General features: G+C 46.9%; 1 protein-coding gene across 5 annotated transcripts in view; it reads left to right on the top strand.

Annotated features, from left to right (window-relative positions):
• IP6K1 (inositol hexakisphosphate kinase 1) overlaps nucleotides 1-13,046 on the top strand; it is a 102,080-nt gene extending 89,034 nt beyond the window's left edge. For 4 of the 5 annotated variants that reach the window (XM_019547498.1, XM_019547499.1, XM_019547497.1 and 1 more), the window contains 4 exons: nucleotides 2,917-3,127; nucleotides 4,366-4,550; nucleotides 5,121-5,296; nucleotides 6,269-13,046. In XM_019547498.1, the coding sequence (XP_019403043.1) occupies nucleotides 2,917-3,127; nucleotides 4,366-4,550; nucleotides 5,121-5,296; nucleotides 6,269-6,778 (1,082 nt within the window). In that variant the 3' untranslated portion in view covers nucleotides 6,779-13,046. The remainder of the gene's footprint in view (nucleotides 1-2,916; nucleotides 3,128-4,365; nucleotides 4,551-5,120; nucleotides 5,297-6,268) is intronic. The other variant, XM_019547496.1, reaches the window with a different exon arrangement.
• The last annotated feature ends 862 nt before the right edge of the window (nucleotides 13,047-13,908 follow it).

The raw sequence follows: 13,908 nt of genomic DNA, 5'->3' as shown, positions 1-13,908 counted from the left end.
TGACGGCTGGACTTTTTGAAGGGCTCTTGGCTGGAATCTTCTCAGGAGTCTCGGCTGCAGGTTTTTCTGGAGTCGTGTCTGCTTTCTTAAAGAAAGTGTCCAAGGAGGTTTGGACAGATGTTCTCCAGGGAGATGAGCAACGCAACAAACTTGTTCACTGGCGTGCCTTTGAATCAGATCAAGCATTGTAAGTTGAAACTGACGTTATAAAGTTGAAACTGGGTGTCAATTTATAAACATTCTAAGTGCAAAATGTTGTAACTCAAAACATTTTAAGTTGAGGACTACCTGTACATTGTCTATAGTGGTGGGGAGGAGGATGTGGTGGTGGAGGGACGGGTGGGAGTCTCCCTATCAGCAGCTGCAGCTTTCTGTGGTTACTTGAAATGTGAATAGCCACCGGCCACTGGGACTGCGGCAGGGCATGGGTGGAGGGGAGGGAGATGCTCACCTTGTGGGGAAGAAGGGTTTGTTGTTGTCAGGCTGCCAGGCACAGTGCTGGAGCCACAGCCCAGTGGGAGGCCCCCTGTACAACTCAGTGCCTGACACCCGGCTTGGCATGTTCCCCCTCCAGCCAAGGCTCCCTGGACCTAGGCTAGCTATATGCTGTGAAGGGTTAATGAAAGCGCTTCTGGGCGATTATGTTAGCCGGCAAAGTGGCCCAGGTTGGTACCCATGTCAGGGTCCTGCCCGGGGCTTTGTGTGGAATGACTGTGCAGGAGTCCAGGTTGGTGGGGAAGGCTGCCTCCTAAAAGTCCAGGAGCACCCATGGGGTATGACTGTACCGAGAGCTAGTACATAATAAGTGCACGTCATGGAAAGACTGGTTAATGCAGGGGCGGGCAATTATTTCAGGTGGAAGGATGCTTACTGAGTTTTGGCAAGCTATTGAGGGCCACATGACAGGCAGCGAGGGGCAGATAAATATTCATTTTCTAAATTTTTTAGGAGCCCTGCGGGCTGGATAGAATGGCCTGGTGGGCCACATCTGGCCCACAGGCTGCATTTTGCCCACCCCTGGGTTAATGGGTGCCAAAATTTCCCTTTGTGTCGAGAAGATCTCCTTCACACAGGCAGATTAATGTATGGACCAATTGCTGGGTACTGGGTGGGAGGCTGCCACCATGCTGGAGCCCTGGGAGTGGCCAGAGCAGCTGGCAGTGGTAGGGAGCAGAGGGGTTATGTGGCCTGGGGCATGCAGGCTGCAGATTGCGGCTCTGCCCCACCTATGGACCATGCTGCTACCACTGCAAGATGCCAAGCCAGCTGCAGTGCAGGTCCATGCTGTGTACCCTGCCAGAGGGGGCTGGTAGGGGGGGCAAATTGACCCCCAAAATTACATGTGGCTGCATGAACTGCCAGCACATGTGGCCCAGTCTCCATAGAAACCCCAGGCCCATGCTATCACAGTGCGGCTGCTGGAGTGTCCGTGGAAACCAGCCACAGCCACACGGGCACTGTGAAATGGAGTCTGGCTGCTGGTTTGCTTTATTCAAGGGAAGGAAAGAAACATGGAGGGACATAGCCCAGTCTACCTGCCCCCCCCCCCCATGATTGCTCTTTATATAGTGATGTTTTTTCTACTGCCCCCACTGCCTATGGTGGTAATGTTTCCACTCCTTCTGTCCACACCCTTCAACCACATAAACCTCAGAACCCACCTGCATTGCAAGGGATGCAACAGCAGGTGCAGCACGTGGTAAGTTTGCCGTTGAGGGGGTGTGCCTTCGCACATGTTAACATGTTAATATTTTGGGATAACTTGCGTCTTTGTCATAATTGCCTTCCAGAAAAGACATGCATGGCAGAGGTATCCTCCCAGACCCCTCCCCTGGGCTATGCTGCATCCTGGGTGATACATAGACTTTGATAGACATAATGCTTGGAGAAATCTCCCATGGGAGATTTTGTAGCCTGTAGTGGGGAGGTGAAGAAGGTGGATTTGGGAGTATAGGCCAAAACCCATCTTCTTTCTTCCCCTGCAGGACTATTAGAAGATTAGAAATAGAAGAAAACTGAAGATAGAAGATGGTAGAAATAGAAACGGATAATAGAAGATAATAGAAATAGAAAATAGTAGGGTAACAAGAGAAATAGAAGATGCCACTGTCCAGCTGGCCCCATCCAGTTGAGGAAAAGTTTATTTATGTTGGCTGTTTTTATTCATTCATTCATTTATTTTAAAGCAATAAACAAAAAATAGTATATTTTATATTTTTATAGTATATAAATAATGGTTTATAGTAAATAAAGGCTTTAATTTATGAAGTTCCTTCTGGATGTGGTGTGCTTTTTTTTTTTTTGTAAGTGGATTGGCATGGGGCTCCGTATGGGCAGCTAGAGCTTCGAGGGGTGGGGAGGTTGTGTTTTGGGAGCGAGGGGATTACTGGATTGCTGCACCCCCTTCTGTAATTGAGTACCAAAAAGATCAGGGGGGTGGATTGTTATGCTGCTCCCTCTGGTGTAATGTACTTTGAATTGCGCACTGAGCTTAATTCGATTTAAAGGCACCTGTAAACAATAATGTATCAAATTAAAACAAATAATTTCAATCTTAATAAACCTATTTAATTTATTAATTAAACACATGTACAGGTGCCATAGGTGTTCAGTTCTGAGGGCTGCGGAGCTCTGGGCTACTAATTGCTAGCTCATACCATGGACAGATGCCAGTGAATGCATGGTATATTGTGTCTGAGGGATCTTCCTTCTGCAAGATGCTTAGGTGGAAGTATCTCAGTCTCTTTGCAGGGCTTTGTCTCTTCAGCCCTGTTACATGGTTCTCAATTCATGCTGCTTCAATATCTGTTCTGCTGAAAGTTCTTACCTTTCCATTGCATGTATTCATTGTTTCCTGTTAAGGGACTGCTGGGAAATGAGTTGTTTGAACTGATGTACGTTGCCTTTTTCTTGCAGGTGTTGTGTCTGTTTGTTTTGAAGGAGACAGTGATGGCTACATCAACCTGGTAGCATACCCCTTTGTGGAGAATGAGACTTTGGAACAGGATGACATGCCTGAGAGGGACCAGCCCCGACGCAAACACTCACGCAGGAGCCTTCACAGATCCAGCAGTAGCATTGAGCACAAGGAGGAGAAACCTGGGTTGGCCAGTGACAGCACTGAGAGGTAAAGGGACTGGGCTGAGGACAACACAACTTTTAGGGAAGCCACTTTTATGTACTTCTGTGAGCTTTGTGCTCCCTAATGACAGTTCTGCAGTTGCACATGCTAGGCTGAATGTCACATGCTTGCTATCTTAGTGGTTGCAGAGTCTTTTAGGACTTTTGTCACATTCCTGCTTCTCTGTACCAACCCTTGACTGCCACAGGATTGCCCCATTTTTAGGCAGCAGCTCTTTCCAGATACCACGCTAGAGTCAGGTGTGTCCTAGTGAAAAGGCCAGCTCTGCTGTGCATTCCTAAGGTTTGTTGAAGGAACTCTCTTCTATTCACTGGGGCACCCTACTAAAGTTGAAAACCTTTCAGAGTTCCTTTGTGAGGGCTGCACTTTCCTGGCTAGCCTGTGCTGTCTGCTAGTGCAAGCTCCTAAGATCTGACACAAGATTGTGGCTCTGTTGTAGTGCCGGCAGAATGAATGCCTGGCTTGCTCTAATTGTGAGCAGTCTGAGTGCTATACAGTTGCTGCTAGGAAGGCCCTGGATTGCTTAGTATTCTGATATGAAGTTCTTGCAACTGGCTAATGTATAACCTGAGCCTTGGGTCAGGAATCTCTTCCCTTAGACAGGACACTGGGGACATTGACAGGCAGTTGTAAACATCTCTGCCAGGTCTGTTGAGCTTTTAGCAGCCCAAGCAAAGGACTGTGCTGATGGAATGGGACCAGCCAGACTTCAGAGTGCAAGCTGTCCTGTGCCTCAAAGTGAGTCAAAGATTTCTAACCTCTGCACAGATGGATTGTCCCCCCTTTTTTCTTATGTAAGTGTAGGCAGAATAGCTAAACACAGCTCCATCCAAGTATGAAAGAGAAGACAGGTTTGCAGAGAGGTCTGGAATACTTGTCTGTTCCCTATTATCTTAGTATGTGAAAGCATAACCACCATTGATCTCTGAGTGCGTAGTGCCCTTTAAGCCCCGTTCTGTAAACTTAGCACAGGCGCGGTTTAAACTGAAACCCGAAAAGCATTGTTCTGCTACCTAGAGATGTTGGTTTGCTGCAGGGAAGCTGGCATTTCTGGGTTGTGTGAGGTATATAGTAGGAGAGGAACAGGGAAACATTGCCTGATGGGATGATATGTTTGTTTGTGCCTTTATAAGCACTCTGGAACTGTAGTCTAATTTGTGTCTGAAAGGGCAGCTGCTGCATACAAGTACTACCAAGGAGATCTGTTTTCTTCTCTGTTCCAACAGCATCCAGGAAATGAAGAGTCCCAAGATGGACTTGCACATCCATTCAGATGTTCCATTTCAGATGCTGGATGGAAACAGTGGTCTTAGCTCTGAAAAGATTAGCTATAACCCATGGAGTTTGCGATGTCACAAGCAACAGCTGAGCCGTATGCGATCAGAGTCCAAGGACCGAAAACTCTACAGTATCCTCTAGAAAGCAGAGCCATGTGCTGCTTGCTGCCTCTGCTTCACACCTTTGCCTGGAGTGGCTAGCACTTAGCACTCAGGCTACTGTACCTGGAGTACATGCTTCCCCTCAGCTAGCACAAATAGTGACCAACTATGTCAAGTGCTGGGGGCCTTTTCCTTTACTCCTCCACTATGAACCTTCAGTGGCGGCAGTGGCAGAGACCTGGGAGATGGATGAGGTTTTAACTAACTCTGGCTTATATCCACTGGCTAGGCCTTACCTGTCTCACTACATCATCTCTTTTCAATTTCTTTTCCTCTGACAGCCTGGATGTGTATTTCTGTCCAGTAGCATTGTCTTGGTAGCTGCTTCCTCTCGTTTTGTTGAGCCTTTTCTCTTTTCTTTCCTGCTTTTTTGTTCCCCGTTTCTTTCCTGTATTGGTTTTTGAACCATGTTTTTTCCTTTCCCACACATGCTTTTTACTTTAACTCTAGCATCTCCCAAAGCCTCTTTTGAGCCCAGCTGTGGTAGTGCTGATGGGGGGCAGCTCTGACAGATGTGCTAACCTTGACACACTTTCCAGAGTTCCTTTTGCTGGAGAATGTGGTGCACCATTTCAGGTTTCCCTGTGTACTAGACCTGAAGATGGGGACTAGGCAGCACGGAGACGATGCCTCTGAGGAGAAGGCTGCTCGGCAGATGAAGAAGTGTGAACAGAGCACCTCGGCAACACTGGGTGTGAGAGTCTGTGGTATGCAGGTATGGTATTCCCAGGGGATCTCTCTGGAGTGCCCCTGTGGCATAGATCCCTTTCCACTCCTGCTTAGAACTGCAGGAGCCCCCAAAGGGAACACTCTTTACTAGGCACAGGAACTTCCATCCTTCAGTTAAGCTGCATGGCACCTTGATTGTAAATGTTGCTTTGTTTCATAGAGCATGTGCTCAAGACATTGCTTCTGTGTCTGTTTGACTAGAGTGAGGGGATCTGACTTTTTTTAGGATAATGTAGGCTGTGACCTACTTTTGTACATTAGCAAAATACCCCCCAGTGTTTTGAAGATGTGCTAAAATCCAGCAAGCCTACATATTTTTGGTCTAGCGGTTTGACTTTTCAGCCAGAACAGCGGTGTCTTTAAGGTTTTGTGTCCAGTAGCACCTGATATCCAACCCTGTGGCTGAGATGGAGTACCCCCCTTATTATTTTATTCAAGACTTGTCCTTTTTAGGGGTCTAAATCTATTTTCAGGATTATGCAGCAGTGAGTGATCCAGGTTAAACATGCACCACACTGATTGGCAACCAGTAAGTAGGTACTACGTGGAGGGACCATGAAGGTTTGGAAAGCCATGTGGCTCAGTGGGTAACAGTTTTGCTTCTGGGCCACATGGTTATACATTTAATGTCTGTATCAGCACTTTGCATGTTGCTGTACCAGTAGATGTTGCTGCACTAGATACCTGTAGATCTGCCCCCAGTTGGGAAATGCCGATTGCTGGGCAGCTATCATTCACACAAGCAGAACCCCTTGCCCTGCTGACATTCTATATTGGGATATCAGGAGCATTAAAGGTACTAGCCAGTCCTATTTTATGCTACATCGCTTAAGCAGTGGTGGCTGGACAGGACAATCTCCTCTTGTTGCAACACAGGGCAGCCCAGTCTAGTCCTTCTGCATATCACTACGATCTCGTCATGCTTCCCATTTAATATGTGCCTCCTCTGGCATTCTAGGTCTATCAGCTGGATACAGGCCATTACTTATGCAGGAATAAATACTACGGCCGTGGCCTTTCCATTGAAGGGTTCCGCAATGCCCTCTACCAGTATCTCCACAATGGCATAGAGCTGCGCAAGGACCTCTTTGAACCTATACTCACCAAACTCCGGAGCCTGAAAGCTGTGTTGGTGAGGCAAGCCTCCTACCGCTTTTACTCAAGCTCCCTCCTCATCATTTATGATGGGAAGGACAGCAGGGCGGGGATGTTTCTGGAGCGCAGGGCAGAGATGCGCCTGAAGCGGGTGGACAGCTCTCTCTGTGAGAGTCTGCAGGATGGCACAAGCACAGAGCCTAGCCCCTCAGCCCAGCCTAAGGTGGATGTGCGCATGATTGACTTCGCACACAGCACATTCAAGGGCTTTCGGGATGATCCCACTGTGCATGATGGACCTGACATGGGTTATGTATTTGGGCTGGAAAGCCTCATCAACATAATGGAACAGATGCGTGATGAGAACCAGTAGTCTGAACTGTGCTCTTTCATTGATACTCTGGTGGCAGAAGCAGACAGGACCACCTACTACTGCAGGAAAAAACAAACAGCTTTGGTTTTAGAGGATTGTATTGCTCTGCTGTTTTTAAATATACCCTGGGACAAAAGAGCTGAGGCATGCGTGAGGATCTCTGCTGTCCTGCTTACCAGATGGCTCGTATTGCACTTGGCCCTACCTTCTGAAGGAGGACCTGCCCACAGAAGAGAGAGGAGGAGATAGCTCATCAGATGGGGTAGGATGTGATGGGAGGTGGGTCTAGGATTCTATTGCTACTGCTCCTTCGAAGCTCTTAGCAGAACTTCCAGATTGAACTTCTCTTCCGTCACTTGGAATGGGCATTCATTAAAGTAAGAGCCAGCAGTATCTGTGGAGTGGATGGAAGGCAGCACATTCATGCTGTTCTTATGTACTGGCTGTATTAATGCAGCTAACCCTGCCTTGGGGTTGTGATTGACCGAGAGGTCTGTTTTTGATACTGCCTTTATCTTCTCCCGTTTGGGCACTGTGACTAATCATCCCAAACAGGCAAGAATAAATGACCAAATGAACCCCAATGCAGGACTGCAGCAGAGGGGAAATGGCCACAAACCATGGGTTGCTCCAGAGTTAGTCACTTACTTCCCCTGCCACTTTTTGTAACTGATTGTTAAACTTGGGCAGGATCAGTAGTGATGGCTTAGGGCTAGCAGGCAAACGTGAGGCTTCTGTGATACTAAACACCTCACTGCACTGGCCCAATGAGAGTTCAGCTAACTGACTAGCACTAGTGTCAAGAGCAAATTAATACAACCACCATCTATTCTCTGTAGTTCATCAGGCTATTTTCATTCTCTCCATTTGTGTAATGTAGGCCTAATAAATCACATGCAAGTATCTCCCTAGCCACGTGCAGACCAGGTGCTGCAGCACAAAATAGTTGTCTTCCTTTAATTGGGCTGGAACAAGGCTTTCTTGCCTCCCACTGCTGCTTTTGCAGAGTTTTTTCACTAATGCTGGGGCAGTAGAAAAGAAGGGTGAGGGGATGAGGGTGGATAACAAATTTCAAAATGAAGACGACAGTCTTGATTATTGTGACAGGGCTTCAGTGGTCATAGCCTTTGTGCTGACTGTTGATCCTGTGCTGGAATTGGTCCTTCTTCTGTGAATGGAAGCAGCTGCCTAGCTGCCAAAGTGACCCTGCAGCTAGAAGCACTGGAATCATAGTCCAGCTTAATTTCAGGGAGCTGTTATTTGCTGGCCTGGTTGTTGTAGTGAAGCATTGGTGTCTCATGCCTCTGTTGGACAGAACAAAGTTTAGCTTCATTTTTAAATCTGTGCACCACTCCTTCACAAATGGATTTCTATGTTGGAACTTAAAAGAACAAGGAAGCAAGTAACTGATTCTCCTCCTAAAACTAGTACAGCAACTCAACCTCAGAGTTAAAGGTAAGTGCTTTACCTGTGGTTCCTGGTGTTAGGTAGCAGAGGAACTCTGCCTGGGCATTTCTGTGGCCTTTCGAGTGAGCCCAGCTGTAACAAAACAGTTGCTGCTGATGGGTGTGTAGTTCTGCATGTAGCAATGCACTAGGCCTTTTGGCTACACACTTTGATGGGGAAGCATTCTTGCTGAGTTGCTGTCATCTGTAATTGCTGCAGTGTGGGGTTTGGGGCAGTGTGGAATGGGAAACTTGGATTTCTGTTACAGCTGTTCTTTGAGGGTGGGGGTGTATTGCTAAATTTGGTTTTGGAGCTTAACATTGTCCTTGTTTGTTGCTGCTCTGCGGAGTGCAGTTAAAGCTGTTGCTCCCTTCCAGCCTTCAGATGATGTTAGGGTTCTTGATTATAATGTTATGACATTACATTTGTTGGGTTACTCCTTCTGCCCCATTCTGCAGGATATTGACTGTTTTGCTTCCTCAAGGAGTGGCTAGTACAGAAACAAGTCTAGCTAGAGGAAATGCAGTCACTGAAGGAAGAAAGGGAAGTCTAAGATAGCTGTGAAGAAATCTGGAGTTAATGTCCCTGGCTTTACCTCACCCAAAGACTGCTCTTTATGTACAATGACCAGTCAAATCTGACTCTGGTATTCTTTCTCCTTTAATGCCCCTCGTTTTCCTTGGTGTCTTCTGTGGAAGGTACCTCTAAAGAGGGGCATTTCACACAGGGGATGGAGCACCCCTACATATCACCTCATCTTTCAGCATTCCCTTTGCCACCTATTCTAGTTATCAGAGTTGGTCTTCTATGCAGCCCTACCTTATCTCTCCCATTGATCCCATCCTAATGCTGAGCTTAAAAATGGCTGTCATGCCACATGACATCTTGATATGTATTGTATCATATTTTTGGTCCAGTATAGTCCCTGTATTATAGCCTCACTCCAGGATCAAGCTGACGAGTAAAGGAGATGTTCTAGAAGTAATGCTGTTCTTGTTCTAACGGTAAAGTTTGGTTCCTTGTGAGTCCTTTTTAAAAATCCCATTGGACCCTACAGATGAGATTTTCTACAGCCTGTAAATTGTGTTGAAAATAACATATTTTTCTGACTGTTACCAGGATTTTTTCTTTCAAGACCTGTGACTATAACAGGTGTTATATATCTGTGGCTGTTTGTGTTTCATTTAGACCAAAAATACTCAAGGTCTTGTTTTGTTAGCAATGTAGAATGTTGGCATTTCCACATGACATGATTGCAAAGCCCAGCAGTGTGCAATAGCAATAAGCCTTCTCGTGGCTTTGCATAGGCTTTAGGCTTTTTGAGCACCTATACACATGCTGGATGTCTGATCTAACAAGTGGTAATTAGCATGCATCAGAGCAGAGTTGATTAATGCAGTGTGCTGGAGAGTGCTAATTAACATACTCCACTAGTTTCCATGTCCTGTATTCAGCACCCCCATGCTTGAAAATGGGAGTGGAGGCACTTTTAACTAAAGCTTATCAAACGAGCTTTAGGTAAAATGCCCCCGCTGCCATTTTCAAGTGCAGGATGCTGAATACACGATGCTGAAGGCGCTTTAATTATAGTGGCTTTTGGAGGCACTCTAATTATAAAGTGCACCACCCCTCACCCCTGCCCTGCACCCCAGCATGTGTAAAGATACCCTTGGAGATTTAGACTTCTGGAGGCCTTAGCTTGGGGAGAGTGTACTGTTCAGTCGGAGTCGGAGGAGCCCAAACTCAGTTGACACTGCTCTTTATGCTCTTGCCAGGGCAGTAGCAGCTGAAATCCTTGTACATAAGTAGAGCAAAAGGTGGATAGAGCTTGTGATGAATGCAAGGTACTCTCTCCTAACTAACAGTCAGTCCAGGTGGCACTGGTAAGAGTAGCTCTCTGCCAGCCTTGTCCATGTCCCACCATGTGGGCATGCTGCTGCATCAGCCTCTGCAACTTGGTGCTTCTCTTTAAATTGACAGCAGCAGTAAAGCTGTCTTAGCAAGGCAAGCATATAGCTAGCTCTACCACACATGAGGAAAGTAGTTTTCACCAGCTGCTCTTTGCAATAAGACAGAGATGATTGTTTGAATTTGCTCTTTGGGCTAAACAGGGAAACACTGTTGGTTTATCACAGACTTCCTCTCCACTGATGTCAGAAACAGATCTGAACAGATGCTTCCAAAATCTATGGACTGATTCTCCAAGCAGATTACCCTGCTTGTTATTCCTCTTCACTGTCTATCTATAACACCAGTTTTTGCCAGAGTGAGACTTGCAGATCCAATCACTTTTGGGTAGACTTCAGTTTTACTTATCTTGCAAGGAAGAGAATGAAATCAGCCTGACAAAACCACCCCTGCCCCCTGCTAATACACAACATGCTTTAGCTCACTAAAGTGAGTGCTGGTACATGGTTGAGGTAAGCTTTGTTTCATCTTGTTTTGCAGGGAATGTTACTTTGCTATGGATGGAGCTAAAGAGATTTTTAATAAATGTAGCACCAAAAATGGCCAGGATTTGAGCATTTCTTGTTAACACTGTAATAGGTTTCCTCCCTTATCATTCACTCCCCCAACCTGATAGCAAGAATGGAGAGTCTCTGGTTAGCCTCTTTTCTAGGTAATCTGCCAGCTCTTAGTGTTGCCTCTGATTTGGTAAATCCTCAGGAGGTAATTTTGCCTTTTCTCCTGCTTGGTAGCATCCTCAGGCAAACATGCCTATTTAAAAAGGAAAAAGGGGAGGGGAGGGGGGCAGGGAATCTGTCTTGGATTCTGAAGCTACCCAGTTGTTCCTCCGTGCCAGACAGGTTAGTATATCATTGATTTGACTACAAAAAGAACAAAATAAAGGGTTCTTTCCATCCCTCCCCACATCCCGCCCTGGGAAGCAGACTTGTGGCTGGTTAAAGCACCATGGGGAGGCAGAAGTGAGTTGCCTTAAAGTAAGCATCCTCAGAGTTCATAAATGCATATGTCCCTACATTTAAATTTCAGAGGGACTAGCTGAAGTGGCCGTAAGGACAGCTATTTGGTGTTGGAGTATAAGGTCTTGGTGGCACTTCTCTGGACAGCCCTTTCCTACACAGCCATTTTGCATGCATTGTACACAGTCGAAACTACCTTAGGTGAATGTATAGATTCTCCTTTCTGCCCTGTCGTACTGCAACAGCAGAGTTTGTTCTCTTTTCAGAGCTTGTTGACATTTCATGCTCAGCAGTGTGAACTTCTGTATCAGAACTAGTATGAACTGTGTAGTTGTCCTCATGTAGAAAGATGGACCAGCTTTGCCACCTTCTGGAATACATAGCCAGTCAGTTTCTAGCAATAGCGTGATCTTCTAGCAGTGGGAACGTGTAGGTCTGTTAACAAAAGTGTTTTTTGTTGTTTTGTTTTCTTCTTCCCCTGTATCTTGGTCTCAGTGGACTTACAAACATGGGCAAAAGGGAACAAAGCTTCCTCAGATAAATACTTTGCAAGTGGGATAGTAGCAGGGGGCTTATTTCACCACATAAAGGCACAGGGATTTGTGTGGGTTGCTGGTGCTGTCTTGTGGAAAATAGTGTTGTGGATTCCTTCTCCACTCCTGCTATGACCTTGGGGTTATGCTTGCCCTGTAGCTTGTCACCGACTACCTTGCTCTCTCAGTGGGATCTGAAGCCATTCTTCTCAGCTGGCAGCCGTTGTATTTCGACTTGCGGAAGGCTGGGCTGGAATGTATTAGAAACTATGCTTGAATGCCGTCACTTGAAGAATGGGTCTATGTAGAGATGCAGTTTACCTAAAATATGCCTGGCTCCATGATGTAGCATATGCAGCAATTCTGAAAAATTGGCCCTCCATTAACTGGCTTCATCTTGCCTCCTTTACAAGAGGGAAATCTGCCATGGGGACAGTGCAAACTATTTCTCTGAGCTGGAGGGAGGGTTGAAAAGGAAAGGAGTTGCCTCAACAGCTGAAACTTGTTTTCTCCTGCACCTCTGCCTGTCCAGCAGGTTTGTACCAAATATTCTGCCCCCTGCAGAGGACCAAACCCTGAGTTGTGGCATGGCTGCAGACCTCTTCCCTTCAGGTGTTAGACAGCATTTATATGGGGCCAATGGATGAGACAGTTACTGGAGAGGTCTGTGAAAGGATGTTTGCCCAACTCAGATCCTCACTAGCAACTTGTCAAAAATTGCTGGAATATATCTAACTCCTACAGTAAAGCCAATATCATAGATGGTATGGAGTAACAATCTGTGAACATGGCAGCTCTCGGCATGTTTTATTGCTTGCTGTGATGTCTTTTCCAGAGAGGTCACAATGTAGCTGCCCTCCCTAGTCCTGCAGCTTCCTTCTGTTTTATATAACTGGTCCCATGTCCTCATTTTCCCACTCCCAGCCTATGCCTAGAACTGAAAAGTTGCCCAAAGCAGAAGTTCAGATGTTGTTGTTTGTGTTTGTACTGTTGCATGTTTATCTCAGGAGCAAAATGCTTTTGTACTTGAAAAGTCCAGGTGAGGAGGGTCTGTTGGGAAGTGTTGGGGGCCTTGTAAAGGTAATAATGGTATGGGAGGGAGGAAGCAGCACAAGCCCTCTGCAGTGCAGAGTGTTTGTCCCCACTTGCCCTCCATCCCTCAGCTTGTCTGGGAGGGATGTGGCATCACATATTGTCTTCTAGCATTTTTTTTGCTTACTTTTAGTATTCTCTTAGCCTCATTCTACTGGACAGATCACGCTTATGGGCACGAATAAGTACCAGTATCTGTACTACAGACGCTTCACCATTACCTCTTTTGCTGTCTCAGTCATGTATATACAAATAAAATCTGCTAGAAGTTTAGCAGTGAAATGTGTGTCCTTATGCAAATTCCGTGAAACAAGCTGGATCTTCTGAAATCATAATGGGTAAGAAGTGGACTGCAGGAGAACCCACCAGTTGCTCTCCTGGTGGCCTTACCCTGGAGAAGGGAATAGATTCAAGAGGATGGGTGGGGGTAGGGTATGCAATATGAATACCAAGCAGCTGGGCTGCTTCTATGAAAGACTATAAAAACCTGCTTTACCATTTCTGGCTGGATAAATTGGCTAAGGTGGATGGATGTCACTGCAGAGGCCTCCCAGTTATCAGGAAAGCACATCCACCTCCACCATCTGAGTTGCCTGGGGCAGGATTGCTGCAGCCCCTCTTGACACCCGCTCCAGCATGAAGACTTGTAGGCAGAGATGCTGGCAATGGCGCAGTGCATCCTCTCCAACTTTCCTCCTTATATCCCCAGCCCCACCGCTGGCCTTCTCATGCAAACCACGTGCAAGTAAAAACAGGAGCTGAAAACATCTATTTCCCTCGGCCTCCCTGCCCCTTGTAGCCCTCTCGAGCGGAGGGGCTTGTGTTTGCAGAGCTGCCAGCGCTGAGCCCCTGCAGCTGCAGGTTTGGTTGACGTTAACGAAGCGAAGCAACTGTTTCAAGAGCAAGGAGGACGCCCGCAGTGCAGACAACCGGCAGCGGCTCCCTCTATTTTCTCGGGGGAGAGCGTGGAAGTGAGAGCTGCCGCAGAGCCTCCAGAGCGAGCCGGGGGCTGCGTCTCCTCGAGCCACGCATGTCCAGCCGAGGCAGAGCGCGCGCCAGGGGCGGCTTCTGGCTCCCGTGACCGCCGCCGCCCGCTCCGCCCACGGCCACAACTGCAGCACGCGACAGCCCGGCC

Source organism: Crocodylus porosus, unplaced genomic scaffold, assembly GCF_001723895.1.
Source record: "Crocodylus porosus isolate Cpor-Errol unplaced genomic scaffold, CroPor_comp1, whole genome shotgun sequence".
Classification (NCBI taxonomy): Eukaryota; Metazoa; Chordata; order Crocodylia; family Crocodylidae; genus Crocodylus; species Crocodylus porosus.
The sequence above is the reverse complement of the archived record's forward strand: the minus strand, read 5'-3'. Positions and strand labels throughout refer to the sequence as shown.